Raw genomic sequence first — 21,158 nt, forward strand, 5'->3', positions numbered from 1 at the left:
CCTTCATACATCAATTTTACTCCGCCATCATTAATAAGTAATAGTTATGCCAAATCACTAGGTTATAACTTGGAAAAGACACGCAGAAAACACATTAGTTGAAAAATAATCATGCAAAGGTACAAGCAGCGCTCGCGAGCGTGTATGAGACGCTATTGGCTTACATCAAAGACACTGAAGGCAGTGCCACGTGAAGTCTTATCGCTGCTGAAGGACAAAGAATTGTCACATCACAAAGGCCGGATTGTTTAATAGATACATTCACTGTTTGTATTGAGCGAGGGTCAAGCCTAAGGGGTTGGCTTGTTCATTAACAAGCGGTAAATGCAGGCGTGATTGTCTGAGGATAATAGACTGGAGTGGACTTTTTGTCATTCTCCTCCTCATCAGTAAATGATGGCGATGAGGCTTCAACAGCATCATAATAGGCTGAACCACTTCTAAATATTGTCCACTCCAACTCCCAATCACTCTGCCACTATCAAGAGTCTCTCGACGGCAAGTCTTTTCATTACAGCAGAATACCCTCTCTCTCTCGTGGCTATACACAACAGCCTTCCTCCGCTGGCTTAAACCGTCGGATACTCGCCAGCAGGCTTTTCACTTCAGACTGAACAACACACACGCAATCAGCGGATAGATCCCTTCTACTACGCGGTCGTTTCAGATTCATCAACGCATATGAACATGGATGTCGACAACGGAGTTGAGTCGTCGTAGACGATGCTGTAAGGCCACAAGTATGACGGAGAGAGGGTGTCGTGACGGCGGGTGAAGCAAGTGACGACTGGAGAGGAAGCAGCCTTACCTGCGTCTCGGGCACAGTCTCGGGTGCAAGCTACACACAACACACAGAGGGCCCTGCCTGCCTGGCTCGCTTGGTGTCGGACCAGCCAATCAGGCCGTACTCAAGGAAGAAAGCCCAGAGTAATGCAAGCAGGCCGTAATATGACAACACGTTTCTTCAATGTATCCATACCTCAGTTCGCACGTAGGCGCAGGAGCCTCAGGAGCTATACGTCTTCACAGATATGAAAAAAGGCACTCGGAATGATTGTACTGTGAACATATTTGTAAAGGATATTAAACCCAGCAGGAAATGTCGACTGTCGTAGATCATCAATGCTGTGAAAATATTAATTTGTTACTTGGCCCTACAGTGTCACGATGTTGGAGTACTTAACTGGTGAGGCGTGTGTCGTTACAGATATACGTCTAGTAGCCCCCAATGCATGGGGATAGGGGGGACTGGGGCGACATGTGATGACCCAGCTGGCCATATACTAGGATCATAACGTTGTATGTCTGATTTCCTACAGCCGTCGCTGCATACATACACACCTTCGTTGTAAAGTCACCCAGCGGAAAATTCACAAGCCACTGAACTTACACAAAATATTATCTGTATGTTTTCTTCGAGTGGAGAGATGTGAATCCTACCCACTCTGTGCCTTTATTGAGTATAGACGACAAGGAGGGGGTCAGGGGCCCGCCAACCCCGGGGCACTCATGGCTCGACCGGTATAACATTTTCCCCGGAGTCGGGCTCTGCCATACCAAAACACGTGAGTATATTTTCCTGTATTTTCTGCTTGTACACATTGCTTGCTTGTTACCTCTGCCACACATTCGTCCAGGTAAGCGCTTGTCACGTAGCGCTTGCGATCTCCATCTATTGTCTCCATGTGTTCCCCGTGTTTTTGAGTGTGCAGGTTTGGGAAACAGTAGGATAGTAGTTGTGTCCCCTATCTCACACCTGGTTCTCCGGCCACACCTGTACACGACGCCGATTAAGTAGACTCTGCCTTAAGTTCAACGCTGAGAAAACCCAACACAAGTCAACTAAAATACTCCTATCGCTATCACATGATTAATACCCTTCAAAAATGCAATAAGTTACACTTGGCGGGCGGGTTCAGTTGAATATGTCAACGTTAGTCACACCTCAGAAACATTTTTGTTCTGACTTACAGTCGTATTAACTTAAAGTCCCCGTTCAATAACATGGCCCTGTTGTCAATACAATCTCTCCCAGATTATACATTTATGCTATCTTAGCGTATTAATTGTTACATACACAGAGGGACTACATTTAACTGATGAATATACAATTTTATTTTTTTTATTTTTTTTAATATGGGACAAATGTTTGTATGTTTTAGCGAAATAGCTCGCCTCGAATTTTAAACCACAACGTTGACCTGGCCCCGTGAGTAAACCGGACAGTCATTCTAGTAACGGACTTGTTTTATGGTTCTGACGATAGACAACCGCAAACAAAGCCCGGCTTGAAATGCCAACCCCCAACCCCCGGCCCTGGTCCTTCTTTGTGATAACGTAAACTCGCCGGTGTTGTATTGTATCGGAGCTCTCCTCGGTGATATGTTCCAGAATCAACCCTGGATCCCTGTTCCCGAACAGATTCCGAACCATCCTGGCATAATGGCAACAGCTTGCCTGCATGTCGGCAAGTTTATCAAGCTAATTTTACATCTAATTGTTACTGTACATGATGAAACTCAGGCAGGCGTGTAAGTAAGCAGACCACAAACCTGTGACGATATTTTGGTGGAGAAAAATAGACATAGTTTGTTTTTTTTGTAAACTTTGAACTTTGTGAAAACCTTTTGTGGTAGAATGTTGTAAATGTGTTAAAGGTCATTTCGTCACGACTCTTTTCTAAACGTTTTGTAGGAAAATACCAAACAAAACCATCTACCAGCTGAGGCACTATTTTCTCTATATTACATCACCAGATATTTCTCTGTCCGCTACACCGTGTATACAAGTTTCAACTTTTGTAACAAAAACTCCCCAACAGCTTTAACATAAACCCGCTACTAGAAATATATTAATATTTAACTAAACGCACACCAGGTAAACACGATTTTAAATCCTCGAGTTTAACATAATTTAAAAATATGATATGATAAAAAAAATAACATCGATAACCCTGAACCCACAACAGTTAGATATGACTGATAACAGAGCGAGCTGTAACTCACTCTAATATTATAGGCGTATTGCCCGGGGCAGCGAAAAACACTTTTGACGGCAAGGTATGAACATGCTTTGGAAACCCTATTGCTCGCCCTGAGTTAGTCCATTCACAACGCATAATAATACCACCTGTAGCTAGCGGGAGCCTGAGAGGTCCACTGTGACTGTAGGTAAAACGCGTACCTGGGAACCCCCTCTGTTTATGGGCACTGTAAGATGGGCGATGGACACTGCATCGTATGGGGGTCACCTTAAACATGACTAAGTTTGTAGGGGTCATGCTCGGGGTTAATAGTTATGATGAAATTCGTATCGGAGACAAAATTGTCATACATTCAGTGTGATGGCTTACATTAGGATCATGCTTAACACATTCGGAATTTTTTCCAAGTACTTTCGTTTTTGTGTGTTAAGACAATGATCTCATTAAGGTCTTAACGTACTGATTTATTTTATATTTTACTATTTTTATATTTTTTAGTGTAGTTCTAAGTGACATGAGATGGTGATTTATTAAGTTAAACAGATCGGTTTAACTTTTCATAGGTATTCCAAATTAGGTCATTTGTACATTTTTTTACTGACGCTTGTAAGTCGGTTTTAATGTCAAAATTGTCGCTGTCAATAATCTACTCAGAGTACAGAAGTGTTTTTCTGACATGTTATTAAAGCTTTTAGAAAACAGAAAACCCTAAAATAGGATTAGGGGATGAATTGTTGTTGTAGGCACTCAATGTAAACATTTAGTAGAATGATTACAATAAATAGTGCCACTTAAATCTAATTAGACGCTCTTATAAGTGATCTCTATTCACTCATGCCTCTGTGAAGTCGCCACTCACACTGGTTAAAACAACACCGCCCCCGTGCTGATCCCGTCACCCCTGATATGAAGGCGCCATGGCGGGGTCCGGGACATCGTCACAGAATCCACCGCCGTCATACTAACGGAATAGAGTCTTGATATTATTCATAAATAAAATTGAATTTTTTTTATTCATTTTCCCTACTTAAGTGACGTAGATATCAGATTTAGATAAATTAACATTTAGGCATTAAGTAAAATGAAAATATCAATTTTATATGAGGACAAAACCTTAGCAATGAAACGAACTTGACAAAAATACGATGTCGCGATATGATATGTGATATCTAACGTATCGTACTTAACGAGTATGTTCATAACATCACACGTCAACCGTACACGTCAAACTCTCACCGAGATCTGTCAACAACTTTATGAATATTTATCCCTTCATTTAATCAACATTTACAAAACAATTACAATCGGAAAAGATGTTTCTCATCACAAGTCGTGTACACCCTGGCGCCTCGTGTGACAAGCGTTCTTGTTTCGCGTCAAGAAACCTATGTTAGCATGGCCATTTGGAATTTATAACTGGCGTCATTCAAAATCTCTCGTTTGCTGAAGCACAATTTATTTGAAGTTCGTCTGGCAATCTGTTTCTTTTGTCATGTTATGAGGATAGGGTGTAGATTTATGAAATGTCACAGAATATTATTTTATTTTGTTAAAAAGATCCCCGGTCGAAATTCGTTTGATTTAGACACGAGCACTGACATATCACAACGCATCACGTGTAACACTCGTATCGATCTTCTACTTTCAATGATAACTAGGTAAAGAATTACACCATAACTCCAATATGATGAGGGTATTATTTTAACTAGGTCTCAAGCAGCGTTTCTATTAGAATTTTCAACGAAGAAACCTATTCGTCAAAACTGTAAAAAATACAATGGTCTATAGTGAAGATGAAGGATCTCTTTGTAAAACACGAAAGACAAAATTGATAAAAATGTGTGCGATGACCCTATAATAATGCTCATTAATATTTCATTACGTGGTTATAAGGCATGACTCACTTTCGGAGAGATCGTACATGTCTGCTCGTTTTAAAACACAATATCAGCGAAAGACTCGCTCAGATGTAGGAAAGCTGGTAAGTAGCTGGTCTTTTGGTAAGGACTCCCCTTTACCTTTTTGTGCTTATGTGTTTCTTGTAACACAAGTTAGCATGTACAAGATAAAATCTATGTGAATGATATGCTGGGGCGTAATATTAGCCGAACTGCACATTTTGTTACTGAGCTCCTCTAGGCGCTGGGGACAGAACGACAGCCAAACTAGCCTGATTTACTTGGAATAAAAAAATATTGACATTAATACTATTAACATTGAAGTGATAAAAGTGCCTGTCAACAAGTACTCAGAACTGAAAGTAATACCCGGGATTTCAAGTAGGTCACGTTTGCTTCCCCCTCCCCTTTTATGCCCCCATCTGTCACAACATTTTCCGAGTGTCCCCAACCGACCACCCACCCCATCTAGTCCGACCCTGAGCTCCCTGTTCCGTGGGAAGCTGGTACCCCACCCCCTTACCCTCCATCCCCGTGACAATAGGCAGTGTCTGTCTGTCTGTATATCTAAACAAATGCTACTGTTTAGTGCGTCGTATTTGCCTCTACCCTACTCCCTTGTTGTTTAGCTATAAACCGACACATCCTACCCACAGGATGTTTGTGGTTATCCGCAAACTAATTTTCTCAGACGAGGCTTTTCTGTAATCGTGACTGCACACGTGCACCAAATTCTTGCATGTACCCACCACCGACGTCTCACACCTACGCACACCCCGTATACCTGTAAACCCGTGTACACATCCTAGCCGTCTCTGTGATGGATGGTAGCTGGATTTAGCCACCCCACAGACCCACCCGTATATATCGGGGTAGACGTGCGAGCCCGTACTGTCACCAGCCAACACAATGTGTTTTCTCTCGCGTTAAACACTGCTAATATTTCGTTGACCCAGATTAAGGCCATTTTCAAGTACTATCATAACAAATATCATCATCATCATCATATCTTACGTGAGCTTGTGGTTCTCATTCTTCACTCATACGTGCTATCATTTAATACAGTTTCCTTCCATGATAATTAAAACGAAGTAATTGGCGAGGAATATTCATCAGCGTTTTAAACACTACAACGTGATTAGTTAAAACAATTGTAACAAACTAGGAAACGGTCAGGGGCGAAGAGGACATAAAAGACGATGTCCGTATGCATTCCCCGAGAAGGCTATACAAATCAAATTGTTTGAAATATTAATTTAAATGGGGTAAATTACGATATATCTGAAGAATGAACGACACCGTAAAGAAATATCGAACAGAATAATACCCTGGAAGCTCGGATTTCAAGTCAATGCATTCGACAGAAAGCCGAAAAGTAAAAAAATAAAGAATCATGGAAATTATCTAGCGATCTGAATTTCGTGAGACTCTACAATATGTTCAAACTTTTAAATACGGACACGTCATACTGGAAATCTAAAAGTTGTAAATAATGACAGTCATTATAGTGAAGCGCAACGTCACCTCAGAAACAAACACGGCCTTCATTATGACGATTCCGCATGACTATCAATTTCGTCTTAATTCGGACTGATAAATTAGACGATAAACAGTTCATAATGTATATAAATTGTTTCCGATGCCACGACTGATCAGTTGAAATCATTGATGATATGTCAATGGACAAATCAATCCATGTAATCGGTACTCTGACATCGAGTTTTCTTGTCAGAATGGCGTTACTGAACACCCTATCATGATATCGGTGGCATGACAAGCGTTGCCCTGAACATGCGATTCTTGTGTTTTTCTAAGTCAGCCAGTCACCCGAAACCTAACAAAGCATTGGAGTGGGTGAACGAGCGTTCTATTAGTCTAATTGTGTTCACGAAAACACACCGATTGCTAATCAGTCACGACGAACGGCTTGGGACATAAGCCCGGTCATTTGCCAGGCACTAATTGACTAAGCAACTCACTTATTGCAATAATGTTATTTATATTGATAAGAGATAACATTCTGATCTCAAATGCAACTTTAATCATAACACTCACCTTCCGTATTTGTTCACAACAATGAACGCTAACAAGGGTTAAATGGATACACGCTAAACTCACACAGCGACAGGGCCGACGAAAGTGGCTAGAGTTACCTCCCTTTGCCTTGAGTTACTCGCGTCAGTCACTGTTCATGGAGTCTGGCTTGAACACTGTATGGCAAATGTCCAGGTTTATAAGAATCGGCAAAGCTGAGGTGGAATCATTCAGCCAGCACATGTGAGAACATCATCAGTGGACATCATACTTGATTGGAACTTCCACCGTATTCAAGTAATTGTGTTGTGAGAGACATGTTGTGCACTGACAGTCGCGGTGTTCCCTAGTCTGTCGGGACTATGTATGGACTAAAACGATGGCCATCGGGTGAGGACGTTTACTCAGTATTTATGTAATAACTGACATCGCATGTTATTTATGCTTTTATGATCATTAATATCAATCGGACGAATAGTAATTCATTCCAACTTGCGTATGCTAAAATTCTAAAGTTTTATTAATTTTATGACTACTTGTATACATGTGATACTGCTGGGACGGATGTTAAGGAAATGAAAGTGAATGTGAGACCAAAATATCTTAATCTGTTAATCTGTACGATGGGTAAGAATTATTTTTTTAATTATTTTGGTACATTGTGATAACTGGCAACTCTTTCTCTGGCAAGAGGGGATGTGCATGTCGTATTGTATTAGAATGAATCTATATATATTATATAGTGTATGTCTATAGTTTTAAGTATATTAGTACTTTGTGGAACAGAAGTATGTATTTATAGCAATGCTTGCGGATGAAGCAAAACAACGCAGTAAAACATATTCTACGACCGAGAAGGATTTATCTGCGCCGTGTGTTAATTCATAACCACTGGAATCTCGAGCGAGGGGGCGTCCGGCGTAGAGAGGGGGGCAAGCGCAGGGGGAAGGGGGGCGGTTGATTAAGGGTGCCGTAACAGTGGGGAAACCTCGCTTATATTGTATATTAATGAGCAGCACGTTGTTACAGGATTGTTGGAGGGAATTCCCGTAAAATATTTAAGTCGTTACATGTTGGCTTAGTTGAAGCGACAGTTATAGTGAGTGGCGTGGTCGTAAGGGGTGGGGATTATTACAAAGCAGTTCTGTTACCCCCACAGGGTGTGACACGAACACCAACTTACCCCAGGTAACGGGGTAAAGGTAGATTTGCATCAAAGTTGTCAGGCTCAAACAAATATTTCGTTGTAATAATTCGTCTTAATTTGCATGAACATTTCGAAATGCTGCGCCTCGTAAATATGTGTGTAGGCCTCAATTTTAATTTTCTAACGCAGTCGAGGCTTTACCCGATTATCGTTGTGAAATATAAGCGTGCAACATTACAGTGCCTCTTGAACATACCAGTGTCCTAAAAGTACAAGGGCAGTGTTAACGGCGATTAAATAAATTCAAAGTAAATGTCAGCTCCTCGCTTGAGCTCTGTCGACACGGCGCAGGTGCTGTAATGAAGTTATATGGGAAATTAGCCTATTTCTCACCTATTTCACAGTGCTGAGTACAGCGTCTGTCAGCTGGGCTACGCGGTGGGAGAACGTGTACAGGGCCCAATGTATGCTTGAAGTAGTGCTAATTGCCTACAACACTACTGTCACACGTTGGACCTGAGGCTAATGGGCCATGGTGGGTTAAACTGCCACTGACACCCCCATTTCGCTACCGTTTAATTTACAACCCCATGCCACAAGAACTCCCCCCAAGACCGTTGGGCGCAATTACGCCATAAACCTAACAACCACGTGTATATATTTATTCTTTAAATGATCCCTATGCTATGTTCATACATCGGGAGGAAAACGATAATATATTCTATTCCCGTGTACTGACATGGTTGTAAGGCTGTCGATTTGTAGGATCACGTTACGCATCATTCAAGCAAAACATCTATTTTTCAGCATGAATATACAAATTAACATGTTAATAGTGTATATTTCTTAACTGCATACGTCAACCTTGCTTGAAATAGCTGAAGCGTTTGTATGGGCCTGGCATTCTCCACCTGTGGAATAAGGCTCTTGCCTCGCACTCCGTGACCCCCACCCGTCACCATGAGCTCACTCCCTCCCCGCCAGTCCCCTTCCCCTGCAGCCCCGTCCATGCGCGGCGAGGTGTTCGGGAGGCAGGCCATTCCATCTCGCCGTACTGCCACCTGTCCTGACTCGGCTCCTGTCGCTGACGACGTCTGACGCCGTACTCCTTGTTGCAACTGCTGCCGTCGCAAGAGCTGTGAATGCTTCGTACTGCTTAACACTTCCAAGGTGGTTAGTTGATGCAGCCTGGAGACTTGAAGCGAACTGATGCTAAAAGTCATCGAAGCAACAAATCGAGTGATTGATTTTTCTTTCCCCAGATTAATCAATATAAGTTGGAGAACCGATATATTGTTTTCTGGGAGGCAGACTGGATTATTGTGCCAAGCTGTGGTTCAAATGCTTAGCGGAACCCAACACCTTTTTCGTAAAGTTATTACCAATTTAAAGTGAATATTTGTTGCAATAATCATTTTACATCAACCGTCATCTCGGATTCCTGCCATTGCGTTTTGACGTTTGTGTCGAGGTATCATTTTGATGTCTCCTCAACCGCGAGTAAATGTTACTTCGCAGTTATCTCCACTTATGACCTTGACCTAACTCTGCCATGTTTGTTACAGGTGTCCACATCAGCATGAGCGCGGTCTCCAGGACAACCAGTCTTGTGCTCCTGCTTAGCCTCACGTTGATTGGTCCGAGCTTAGAGCTCCTAGCAGCTTCTCAATCCAGACCGGCATCAACTGACAATAACGGAATATCAGGAAAAGCATCTGTGGGAAAAGACAGCGACTTTTTGAAAATCGTGGAAGCTGGCTTGTTTAACAATCTGGGTTTAAAGAGTCGCCCCAATCCCCAGCGAAAGTCCGACATACCAGATTACATGTTGGAACTGTACGATCTGTACTCAAGCCGACCTGGCTCAGCCAGTCCATTCCTGAAAACCAAAGGGAGAGGTCTGACCTCTGCTAACACTGTGCGGAGTTTTCTTCATACAGGTGAGTGTCCAAGCCAATTAACGAAAGTTGGTTAATCAGCACATCCGGGCATCATCCAGCAGGGTCGACGTAACACTGACATGCGCACACCATATCGTTCTCAAGGTGCATGCGCGTACGATACAACGTTAAGACTGACCTTACCTTTCATCAAGGTCTCAATTAGACAACGGAAAATGATGATCGCAAGGAAGTGAAACGGTCGTGTTTCTGATGTTCGAATGCGGTGAGACGCTAAGACGTTTTGCTTTTCAGTGACACAATTATGACAATCTGAAAAAACTTTCTTGATTTCCCACTTTATTTTAAATATGTTCACATCACGATAAAAGACGTGTATAAAGATGTCAGATTTTCAACAAACAGCATCCCGGGCGGATGTTTATCTCGTGTATCAGGCTTTAAACGAATGACTGACGTATCAGAGACGGCTTGTACTTATTTGTTCCCTATACCGACCGACGACACGGTGTTCCAACACAGGTTTACAAAGCTAATACTGGCATCGCCAGCGGCCAACTATCTTAGGCATGAATACAATAAAATTATTACACATAAATTCTCATATCCCATAGCCACGACCCTATCCGTCGTCATGGAGCCTGCAGGCTTGGCTTTATACTGTAAGTGCCAAACAGGGAGCCTTATCAGCGTGTAGGTGGTCAGTGAGACCTGCTAGCCGCTAGCTACCGTCAGATGACCACACACATGTATCTCAGGGGACGCTTCGAGGGACGAATCTTCAGGAGCAAAAAGCTACAGAACAAAGCGTAATATCTAAAAACGAAATGACGTTTTAGTATGAACTAGAGATAGGTCAGACTCAAGTGTTTTGTCTCAGGACATGCATACGTGGTAATTGTACACAGACGTTCAGCTTGAGGTAGATTTAGGTGTACGGCCCTTTAACGCTCAAGGTACTGCTTGGATCTTGGGCCAGGTGGCCTGGGTTAGGCGTTTAACACAGGTAGCCTTGTTGTAAGATTTGTTGGTGCGGAATTACTTGACGGCTTTATTGACTGCGGTAGTGATAAATTGAGGTCATCACCAGTGCCTGCGTTCTTCTTGTCTTACCTGGTTTGTTGTGTTTGATCTTCCACATATGTGTGTAAAACCGCGGAAACTCTTTATTTCATTTGCATCAGTGTGTCATAAACATCATGAAATCATTAAGTAACTGATAAGGTCACTTTTGACAGAGCGATATGTTGATAGTGCAGGTAGGCTTCGGGCGGGTTGACTAATGTCGGGACCCCTTAAGGAATAAGTCAAGTCATCAGGTGGAACGTTCGCCCAGATAAACACTCCATTGTTAATTCATCATAGTGTATCGATCGCTGGTTTTACTTCCCACTGCGATCGATGTCGAGCATTCGGTGAGGCTGTATCATAGCTTAGCTCTTACCGCCGTAATTTTAGGTCATTTTGCCGACATCTTCAGCCTTTGAATTGCTTTCCTGCTATTATATTGATCAAATCTTTGTGTCTGTCAGTTCAGTCTAGTAGATATCATCTTATTCAAATGAAAGAGATGATTTATTTTCTTCCAAATCAAAAACGTAATCCCTCACGCGATCTGTCTTTACACGCAAAATCCCTTAAATCATAAACCCTTTTATGCAAGAAAAACATATATGTATCGCAGAACGCGAAGAAGTTGAAAGGGAGATGTTTACGAAGAGCGTGCCCTATTGGCATAATTGGCTTTGAGGTAGTTAAGACTAAGTGTTCTGATTAATCAGCTGTTAAACACTGCCATCACCCGTCCCCAAGTTTGCCAGGCCTATGGTGACGAACTCCTTGTGTTTATGGCATCAATAAAGGTCTTTCTGTGATAGAGACCCCGCTATGTCCATAACGATAGCTGGATGGTGACCGGCGAAATTCGAAGGCCATGGAAAGGAAACATTCGATATTTCGGTGTTTGAGCTACATGCTTTGGATGGAAGCCTTTTCTACAGAAGTATCGTCTGTTGGTAGTACACACAGTAGTATCGGCCGTTGGCAGTGACAGATAGGGTGTTCGGACAATTACCGTCCGCGCCATGCTTCATCTTCCCTACCACCTTTTGCGCTTCCAGACACACTGATGTTTACATGTTTCCACGACTCAGTCTCCCCGGGCGTTTGCCGTCTGCTTCTTGATCGCTGCAAGGAGTCTGGAAAGGTCAACGGGTGAAAAAGGTCATGGAGACATGAACGTTTGTTCTGTCTGTGTTGGGACAGGTCATGGAATCTCACAAATATCAATGGTGTTGACCGCTGTCGATTCGCTTCTAAGTCTAGAACTTACTACGTCTTGTGCTGGTATCTCCATTCTGGTGTTGTGGGTCAAACGTCAGTGATCCTAAATATGTATCCGACAATACTTATTAGCACCATCTTGATGCATTTCCATGTTTGATGTAGTAATGATTCTATACATAGCCGTAAACGTGTTTATCCCAAATTCTCCTTAAATTAGAATGTTAGAGACATCGGGATTGAAATACATCGTAAACCTACCTTAGGGCTGAACCTCTTGGGCCACGAGACATGTGCATTCAGCATTATCTTTCGACTATGTTTATGGATGAGCTGGTGCAATCCAGTTTCATTACATGGACTGTAGTTTTCCTAAGCCTGAACGTACCAAGCATCGAACCACACCCATCCTTCACCTTTAGTCCAGTTCATAATGCTCTCTTAATCTAGACAATATGTCATCCCTAATCTCTTTGGTCATATTTTGCATGTTCACCAGCTCTTGTTCCCAACCCAAAATCTCAGTTCCTGGGAGAGTTGGCACCATGTCAATCCAATATGACAGGTTTTGCTTTTAAACCCGAAAATATTTCTGAACGATCTTGCATTATGTCTCCCTGCCCCTGTGTTTTCCCGCACCCCCCACCTCAAACCACTGGCACTATTTCATCACTTCCTTCATTTTTCCCCACCCTTGCTGGGCAGTCAGTCCATTGACCAGATGGTGGACGCACCCCAGCTTCAGGTCACACCCATCCGGTTCCTCCTCCCACGACATACCAAAGACAATCTGATGTGTGGATACTGTGTATGATGTCAGAATCTCGTATTGGGTCAGATTATCACGAAATATTTGCATATCCGAGAGAGGGATCTCCTCACTTGAGCCATGTGGGAATTTGTATCATACCCCAGCCGCCACATGAATGTTGGTTTAGCATAGTAGAATGCTCGGTCTTAAGCAAATGTAAAAACAACATCGGCATTTTATCACGGCAACGAATACAAACGTATAGCTGGGGGGAATTTTGTTGGATTCCGAACACCGTTTCATCCAGTTAGTCATACATAGCCCTAGCTGATGATCGCTCAAATGTAGTCGCCGGAAGTGACGTAATGTTTACTTATGGCGCAACCCAGTTTGCAGTGTTTCTAACAATTGAGTCATCAAAAATGCAGAACTGAAGATAAGCGTTACTCAAATTTTATTCTTTGAAAAATTCACGTGCAGATGTTTTTTCACACCTTGTTTCAATACAGGAGTCGATGTTATTTGGCAGGTTGTTGTCCGAAGTGGAAATGCAAGGTGTAGCATCGAGGAGGAATGGGGTCAGATGTCTGAGGTGTTGCGATGTGAATTAGGCCACCCGTACCCTAGATCTTTATTTGTATAGGTATTCCTTGCAAGTCCACCTGGTGTTGATACCTGCCGACCTTACATGATCCTAAGAGTGGCCATAGGCGCATGTATCTTTTGTTTTGCGAAACTGCTTTTGTGATAATGATTAGGAAGAATCATAGTTGTCACAACATCGATATGTCAATATTTGTCATTAATACTCATTATACGATGTGTATGTTCCACTTTTAACTCTCTAGTTCTTTGTATTGACTTTTGATTTTCCTGAACGCTGCAAAATGATTTGTTCCGAATGGTATGATCATTTTACATAAGGGAGAAGCTAATACATGTCCACTTTCAATATATCGGTTAAGATATAATCGATATTTCTGTTGGTCTGATTTAAACATTATTTAACGTTCTTGTTTCATGTGTTTTGTGAAATAATCCACTAATAGCTTGTTTACTTGTTTCAGATGTGGGTCAAACGGATGCCGGTTGTGATGAGAAGAACTGTGTTCGGATGTGGTTCAATATCTCCACTATCCCCGACGTCGAGGCTTTAGCAGCAGCGGAGCTCAGGGTATTCAAGGATGTGTATAAATTGCTGGAAGCTAACAAAAATAATAGTGCTGTTAAACATGCAAAGACATCCCAGAGGCACCGGGTTGAGGTGCATGAGATTATGCAGCCTCTGGGACAGAGCACTGAGTGTATATCGAGACTTATAGACACGAAGGTTGTGGATCTTAAGAACTCTTCCCAATGGGAGTCTTTTGATGTTCATTCGGCAGTATTAAAGTGGAAGAAGAGGCCCCGGTTAAATCATGGGCTTGAGGTTAGACTTATAACAAACAACCCTTCTGTAACAACAGATGCACATGTGCGGTTACGACGTTCTACGTCGATGTCCGACTCTCACTGGCATACACAAAGACCTTTGTTAGTGACTTATACGGACGATGGCCGAGGGCCGAAACCCCGCACGCGTAGAGCCAGCAGTCGGGCGCGGCGCCGAAAGCAACGGAAGAAGAAGAGGAGGCGGAGGAAGCACAAGAATCAGTGTCGTAGACATGCGCTGTATGTTGACTTCAATGATGTTGGCTGGAATGACTGGATCGTTGCGCCTAGTGGTTACAATGCTTTCTATTGCCACGGAGACTGTCCATTTCCTCTGGCGCATCATCTCAACTCCACAAACCATGCAATAGTTCAGACTTTAGTCAACTCTGTGAATCCAAGTGCCGTGCCCAAGGCGTGCTGTGTGCCCACTGAGCTGACTGCTATTTCCATGTTGTATCTGGACGAATGGGACAAGGTTGTATTGAAGAACTACCAGGATATGGTGGTGGAGGCCTGTGGGTGCCGATAGTTGCCTGGCCGGCGCACAGAAACAAAACTATGCAAGCTTCCGTGCCTGCTGTTGTTAGTACCACAAAGCATGACAGGACATTCTGTGGTCATCAGCTCCTGAGTTAAACATCTTCGCCGTCTTGCTTCTGGGACATCCGGGACATCCGGTTACTGCTGGCAGAGAGGATACGGCACCTACAGGAGCTGCACGTGGTAGTCACGTGACTGGTCATTACCTCAGCCATGTTGCAGGTTTTATGAATGTGAAGACGAGGTGTGTTCGGAATACTAAATTACACTAGTCATGGCATGGTGAGAGAGAAAGAGAGGTGGCTACACAAGACATACCCTCCAGTGGCTCTGAGAATATTGCTGACATTATTCCGATCGGGAGAGACGATATGAGTGCTGTAGAAACTATTGGAGTCGAGTGCTCAACGCTTGCGACTCCATCTTCACCCTCCCCATTCCCATCCCAACCTCCCCACCCCACCCTCCCACCCTAACCCAAGTTGAGCGTTGTGAAGCGCTCAGTTATGCCGGATATTGTACATATATTTATAAAATATATTTTAAATGTTTAATTTTATTTCAGTTAACCTTTCCTAGCGGTTACTCTGAATAATGTTAAGGATTGTACATTTATTGTAAGTTTACTGTGTACAATCTGCTAGGAGCAGGTGCGCATACCTCAACAAACGTCACAATGTGACTGTGACTTTGGACTACCTCTGTGTTTTGCAGCTGGCTACTTGATACTAGTAATAAACCTATCCACCCTCGCTACCGCGGGTGACTGCCAGCGGGTTCATAACGCTCTAGATTCATATACTATAAAATTACCGTCTTGATTAAACGTTTGTTGAATAATTATTTCTATTATGGATTCTATGCTTGTCTTTAGCTAGTTGTAAAACACAGAATTTTAAAGCATGTTTGTTAAAGCAACTTTAGCTAAGGTACAACACTATGGGAACGTTTGATATTTATTGACTGTTTCGCCGCCCATAGCGTAATCGGCTATAGTTACTGGAGATATGTTACGATACTGAAATTTTATTCTACATCTCACGTGACCAAAGAAATGGTCACGTGACTGGTATTACAGTCTGATGAAACGTACACTAAAATGAAAATAAAAAATACATGTAGAACAAATTTGAGATGTTTTGTTATATATTTTCCAGCCAGTTCAGTATTTCATTAAACCAATGCAACATGTGACAGGAAACGTCTCACGGATATGAGACAGTGTTGCATGCATAGGAATAAGGTAAATAAAAATGCATGTTTTGACGAAACCGCAAACTCGATGGAGTGTCGATGTGAATATTTGCTGTGGATTCGGATTCCAGGCGGAGGGATATGTCATTAGAGAAAGTAGTGCCGGGGACCAGTCATTGGTTTAAAACGAAAAGGTGTCTGTGCAGTGGGTATGAAAAGTCGACGCACAGAAAGAGAACGAGTAACCACCGATTTATTCATGGTTATCATATAAACGTATAGCTTAGTAATCTACATTTGATGACCATAGAAATACATGAAGAAATTGTACAGAGTTAAACCTAATGTTTGATTAACAAATGTGTAATTCACCAAGATCAAAATGTATATTTCACCACGGTTCTATACACTAAATTACACAAGGGTGAAAGGGCCTTATTCAGTGACCAAACAGTTGGTGTTGGTGGTCACAATTGTACCTCATGCAGTAGTGATTGTACGAAGGAAATGAGTGAGTTTAGATTTACGCCGCACTCAGCAATATTCCAGCTATATGGCGGCGGTCTGTAAATAATCGAGTCTGGACCAGACAATCAAGTGATCAACAGAAGTAAAATTAAATTCACCACTTACGCAAATTTACCTAATACAGAGTTGTAGTCTGGTATGGCTGCGCTGGATTTGTCATTGCTGTGTAAAATTTGATGCACCAATCGTTCAACGGGGAGTAACCTGTCACATGTTCTCTCTCTGTTTCATCTTAAACATAACAGAATTCATGTATTGGCTCAGATTGTCTAGTGCAATTCATATAGTTTACATGTACGTATGTTTCCGTATATTGGCATGTGAACAATTGACATGCCTTTCCATGTGTTTGTGACGGTGCTCAACCTTCGCGATGACTGGTGTTATTATTAAATATCGATTCATAATCCCTTGCTTATTATATAGTCGGAATCGTACAGTGGACTCTGCCTTTAACAAACATTTCGTCATCTTACAGAAATTTCTTTGTCGCTTTTATTGACAGAATATGAAACAAATATATGCATAGCCACTTGTTCCTACCTCGATCTACGTTAAGAGCAGTATTTCATCAGGCATACAGGCTAGACCATGTGTCTTCAGTCCACAGAACCATACATTCAGTTGTTACATTATGATACAAGGAGGTACACCAGTTGCATTATACATGCGCATTCCTCATGGAAACCATTTTCCATGCTGCAGTCGTTATATTCAGACGCCGTTTACATAGAGGTACAAATTGTGGGTTTTATGAACCGTGTATACACTGCTATATAAAGGATTGACCGAGATATAGCGATTTATTGACGTATATCTAATACAGTAACTACTTCAAGTGACGACACCATGTGTTTGCGAGACAAACCGGAAGTGCCCGTGTGTGAAGGTCATGGTCATTCGCAGCTGAATATATACGACCGGGTAATAAGAGTGAGATTCAATTATTGTCAGATCGGGAGAAATACGGCTGAGAAAGCATTTGACAATACATACATGTTCTGATCAATACAATCATCATCAGAATCACAATTCTTCTCGACTTCATTAACTTACGACTATCTTAGTGCTAAGAGAGCTTCGAAAATCTAGGCCCTGCAGGACTCGGTCTTCACAAAGCGATCTAAGCGGTAGGTTAGTAATTAGTCAACATACATGAGATGGATACGAATCCAATCGTCATAGATCGCTATGTGCCTAACACGGGACTATGTAGATTATTTACCTTCAGTTATTGATTTACGTTGATCTACTGTTTTCATTGATCCCTTCTCGAGATGAAACGTTGTTCCCTGAAGTGCATGAAACAGATGGCATTTTCTGCAAACGTTATGTTATCTAATCTCGTTCGAGTTAATCAAAGATGATCCATAATATATGTACTAATGTCACAATGCTTCACTTAATTCCTTCCAGCAATATTCTAATACGATTCTACACAGTATGATAGAGCTCTAGTCTAGTTCTATAAATTTATGGGGGCGGTAGGGTAGCCTAGTGGTTAAGGCGTTCGCTCGCCACGCTGAAGACCCGGGTTCGATTCCCCATATGGGCACAATGTGTGAAGCCCATTTCTGGTGTTCCACGCCGTGATATTGCTAAAAGCGGCGTAAAACCATACACATTCACTCACTCACTATAAATGTATGTTTGGTCACTCATCCCAGAAGATGTCTTTTTGACAATGTTGTAAATGATTAAAGTGACCTTCCAATGTCAGCATGTATGTGTACCTGAGGAATACTAACCGTTTCCAAACGTCATTTTAACAAACTTACACTCTGCATAATTGAGAACTGAGTAAATTTGCATGACTCCTGAAATACAGTTATCCATATATTTTCAGTCAGAACACCTAATGATGAGCATCTGGTAATGTCTACACGTACGTTGCATTACGTATGTTTGTATTAATGTCACTGCTCCAACCTTGTGTCTTCACAGTGTACTCGTAGATGACAGTACAAGGTATCGGATACATCCTGTATCAGATATCAGTAAAAAATGATGCAGGAAGTAGATGACAGAGATGCTGAGCAGCATCCCTGTTGTACTATGAGGAATGACCGTTGACTCTCTGTATGTTTGTTGGGGGTATATTTTTGGTGTTTTAAATTAATTTTTGTTGTTGTGTCTATGTCTTGTAGGTTTTTTGTTGTGTATTGTTTGTTTTTGTTGTTGTTTTGTTTTTGGTTGTTGCTTTGGGGGTATGTGGGTGGGGATGTTTGTTTTTGTTTTTGCTCTCTGTATATTATTCCTGCGCTCAGAATTATTCCAATCGGAAGCGAGTGCAATACGCGAGTAAGTCTGACTGACTGAGTTTGGTTTTACGCTGCTTTAAGCAATATTCCAGCAACATAACAGCGGGGAACACCAGAAATGGGCTTCACACATTGTACCCATGTGGGGATTCGAACCCGGGTCTTCGGCGTGACGAGCCAACGCTTTAACCACTAGGCTACCCCACATACATGATCCATATTGCATTCGTGTCTTCACAGAATACAAACGACACAAACAATATACTAGTACTCGACTCTGCTTGTTTCTTGTTTTTGTATTTCGACAACCACAACGATGCCAGTATGGGTACTCACAAGACCTTGCTGATATACAGGCGATATACGCACATATGGATAATGCAGCACTTAGACCACGGAGAGTGAGTGAATGAGAATGATAGAGCGACGCCTTCAACAGCATGACGACGAGTCAGCTTAATGTGGGAGGAAGGACCAAAGCGATGCAAGACCTTCACGTTGGTTGGTTTGTTTGAACATATTTTATTCAGTGTTGAAATGGATTGGGCACAAGTTATGTAACTTATTACCGCCCGTTCCCATCAGAAACATGAACAATAATGGTTGGACGTAATGCATTGGATGGACATAATAATATTGAGACATATTATTGATTAATTGAAGCGCTTACTTCGTACAATGTATTTATGCACATGTCTAAAGATATTTTCATTGATAGTATTTGGCAGAGCAGGGTTGCAATAAAGAATGGTATCAATGTTTAACTGAACTTTTGATAGTTCAAAGTCTTTCTTCAGATCAAAACGGCAACTGACAAATTTTGGACATTTTAAGAAGAAATGGTTAGCATCTTCCACCGGAGCACCACAACTGCAAGCTCTACTCTCTGATAGATTAACACGAAACAGATCTGCTTGTAATGAACTACACGAATGTCTTAACTTCGTGTGTAGTATATTTGTCTTTCTTTCACCAAATAGAAAATATTTCACGTTGGTGAAACCCACTACTGAGTCAGTGAGTTTAGTTTTACGCCGCACTCAGCAATATTAGAGCTATATGGCGGCGGTCTGTAAATAATCGACTCTCGACCAGACAATCCAGTGATTAACATCATGAGCATCGATATGCGAAATTGGGATACGATGACATGTGTCAACCAAGTCAGCGAGCCTGACCACCCGATCCGTTAGTCGCCTCTTACGACAATCATGGGTTACTGAAGAATTCTAACCCGGATCTTCACGTTAGTGAAACCCACTAGCTCGGGTATGGCTCTGGCAAACATAGGAACATAATCAGGGACTCGAAACCACAGTCATCGGATTCTGGCGTGCCCAAGGGAAGCAACTCAGCACAGCGAATTGCGGAGCCTTAAACGACTGGTACACCAGTGTCGCCGAGCATGGACAGTTAGCCTTGGTTGTCGTGGGAAGTAGCCTGGTGGTTGAAGTGCTGCACGCAATACCTAGGCTGCAACATGGTGAACTCGTCGTGGTCGTTGTGTTACGACGCCATGACGTCATCAGGCCACTGTTCACAGCACCAACGTAACACTCGCTATGAGAGTCTATGTTAAAATGTGATATTTACGGTAAAATAGTTTCATTAAAGAGCTCCGGTGCCTCATGTTGTAACTACCCGATCCCCTTCCATCCTTACGACCAGCATGTGTCATGTTCTAACAGTAGTAACTACTTGTAACCCCCAAAATCTCCTTGGAAGTGGACTTGAACACGTGTCATGTTGTAATATCTTAATCACATGGAAGTCCACTTTAAGACCACCATGTGCCATGTAGTGACCACCCGATCCCCATGAAAGCCTCAAGTCTTGTTAGAACGTCATTTGAAGCATGCGTTCGACTGTGACATCAGAACAATGGATGAGGCCACTTTCAATTTGTCTCACAACAATGCTTTGATCACGTTACTAAGGGCCACTTCGAAAACTATAAATGTAATCATTGGTCTGAAGGAAAATACTCATGTTCCGTGAGAATTACAAACAAATGTGAGATATTAATCAAAAAACAGTACTGCTCATTCTGACGTCATCGGTTACCATGACAAATGACATATCTAATTTCTCAGCCACAAAGGCCCACACCTTGGATATCGCTGTTTCGATCCAAAGCACGTTAAAAGATGGCACTTGTTATTTCACTGCCTGAAATAAGGAATGTCCATAAGGAATGGTATGAT

The 21,158-nt window shown here is 42.2% G+C and overlaps 1 protein-coding gene across 5 annotated transcripts; it reads left to right on the forward strand.

Moving 5' to 3' along the window:
• Positions 1-488: 488 nt before the first annotated feature.
• LOC124283698 (bone morphogenetic protein 2-like) lies at positions 489-16,099 on the forward strand. Of its 5 annotated transcripts, none has more exons than XM_046719706.1 (3): positions 489-1,565; positions 9,628-10,002; positions 14,065-16,099. In XM_046719706.1, the coding sequence occupies exons 2-3, from the start codon at positions 9,642-9,644 to the stop codon at positions 14,958-14,960; spliced, it is 1,257 nt and encodes a 418-aa protein (XP_046575662.1). In that variant the 5' UTR covers positions 489-1,565; positions 9,628-9,641; the 3' UTR covers positions 14,961-16,099. The 5 variants fall into 5 exon arrangements, with proteins under 5 accessions (XP_046575662.1, XP_046575659.1, XP_046575663.1 ...); XM_046719703.1 differs by lacking the exon at positions 489-1,565 and adding an exon at positions 7,060-7,305; XM_046719707.1 differs by lacking the exon at positions 489-1,565 and adding an exon at positions 9,121-9,232.
• Positions 16,100-21,158: the final 5,059 nt, after the last annotated feature.

This window comes from Haliotis rubra, unplaced genomic scaffold (assembly GCF_003918875.1).
Source record: "Haliotis rubra isolate DU_JTF1 unplaced genomic scaffold, ASM391887v1 Scf32, whole genome shotgun sequence".
In the NCBI taxonomy this organism is placed as follows: Eukaryota; Metazoa; Mollusca; class Gastropoda; order Lepetellida; family Haliotidae; genus Haliotis; species Haliotis rubra.

Coding starts and splice junctions, on each gene's coding strand:
- LOC124283698 (XM_046719702.1), top strand. CDS start 9,244: ATGCAGCCTGGAGACTTGAAGCGAACTGATGCTAAAAGTCATCGAAGC. Junction 9,302..9,627: donor TCATCGAAGCAACAAATCGA/GTGATTGATTTT, acceptor TGTTTGTTACAG/GTGTCCACATCAGCATGAGC. Junction 10,003..14,064: donor GCGGAGTTTTCTTCATACAG/GTGAGTGTCCAA, acceptor TACTTGTTTCAG/ATGTGGGTCAAACGGATGCC.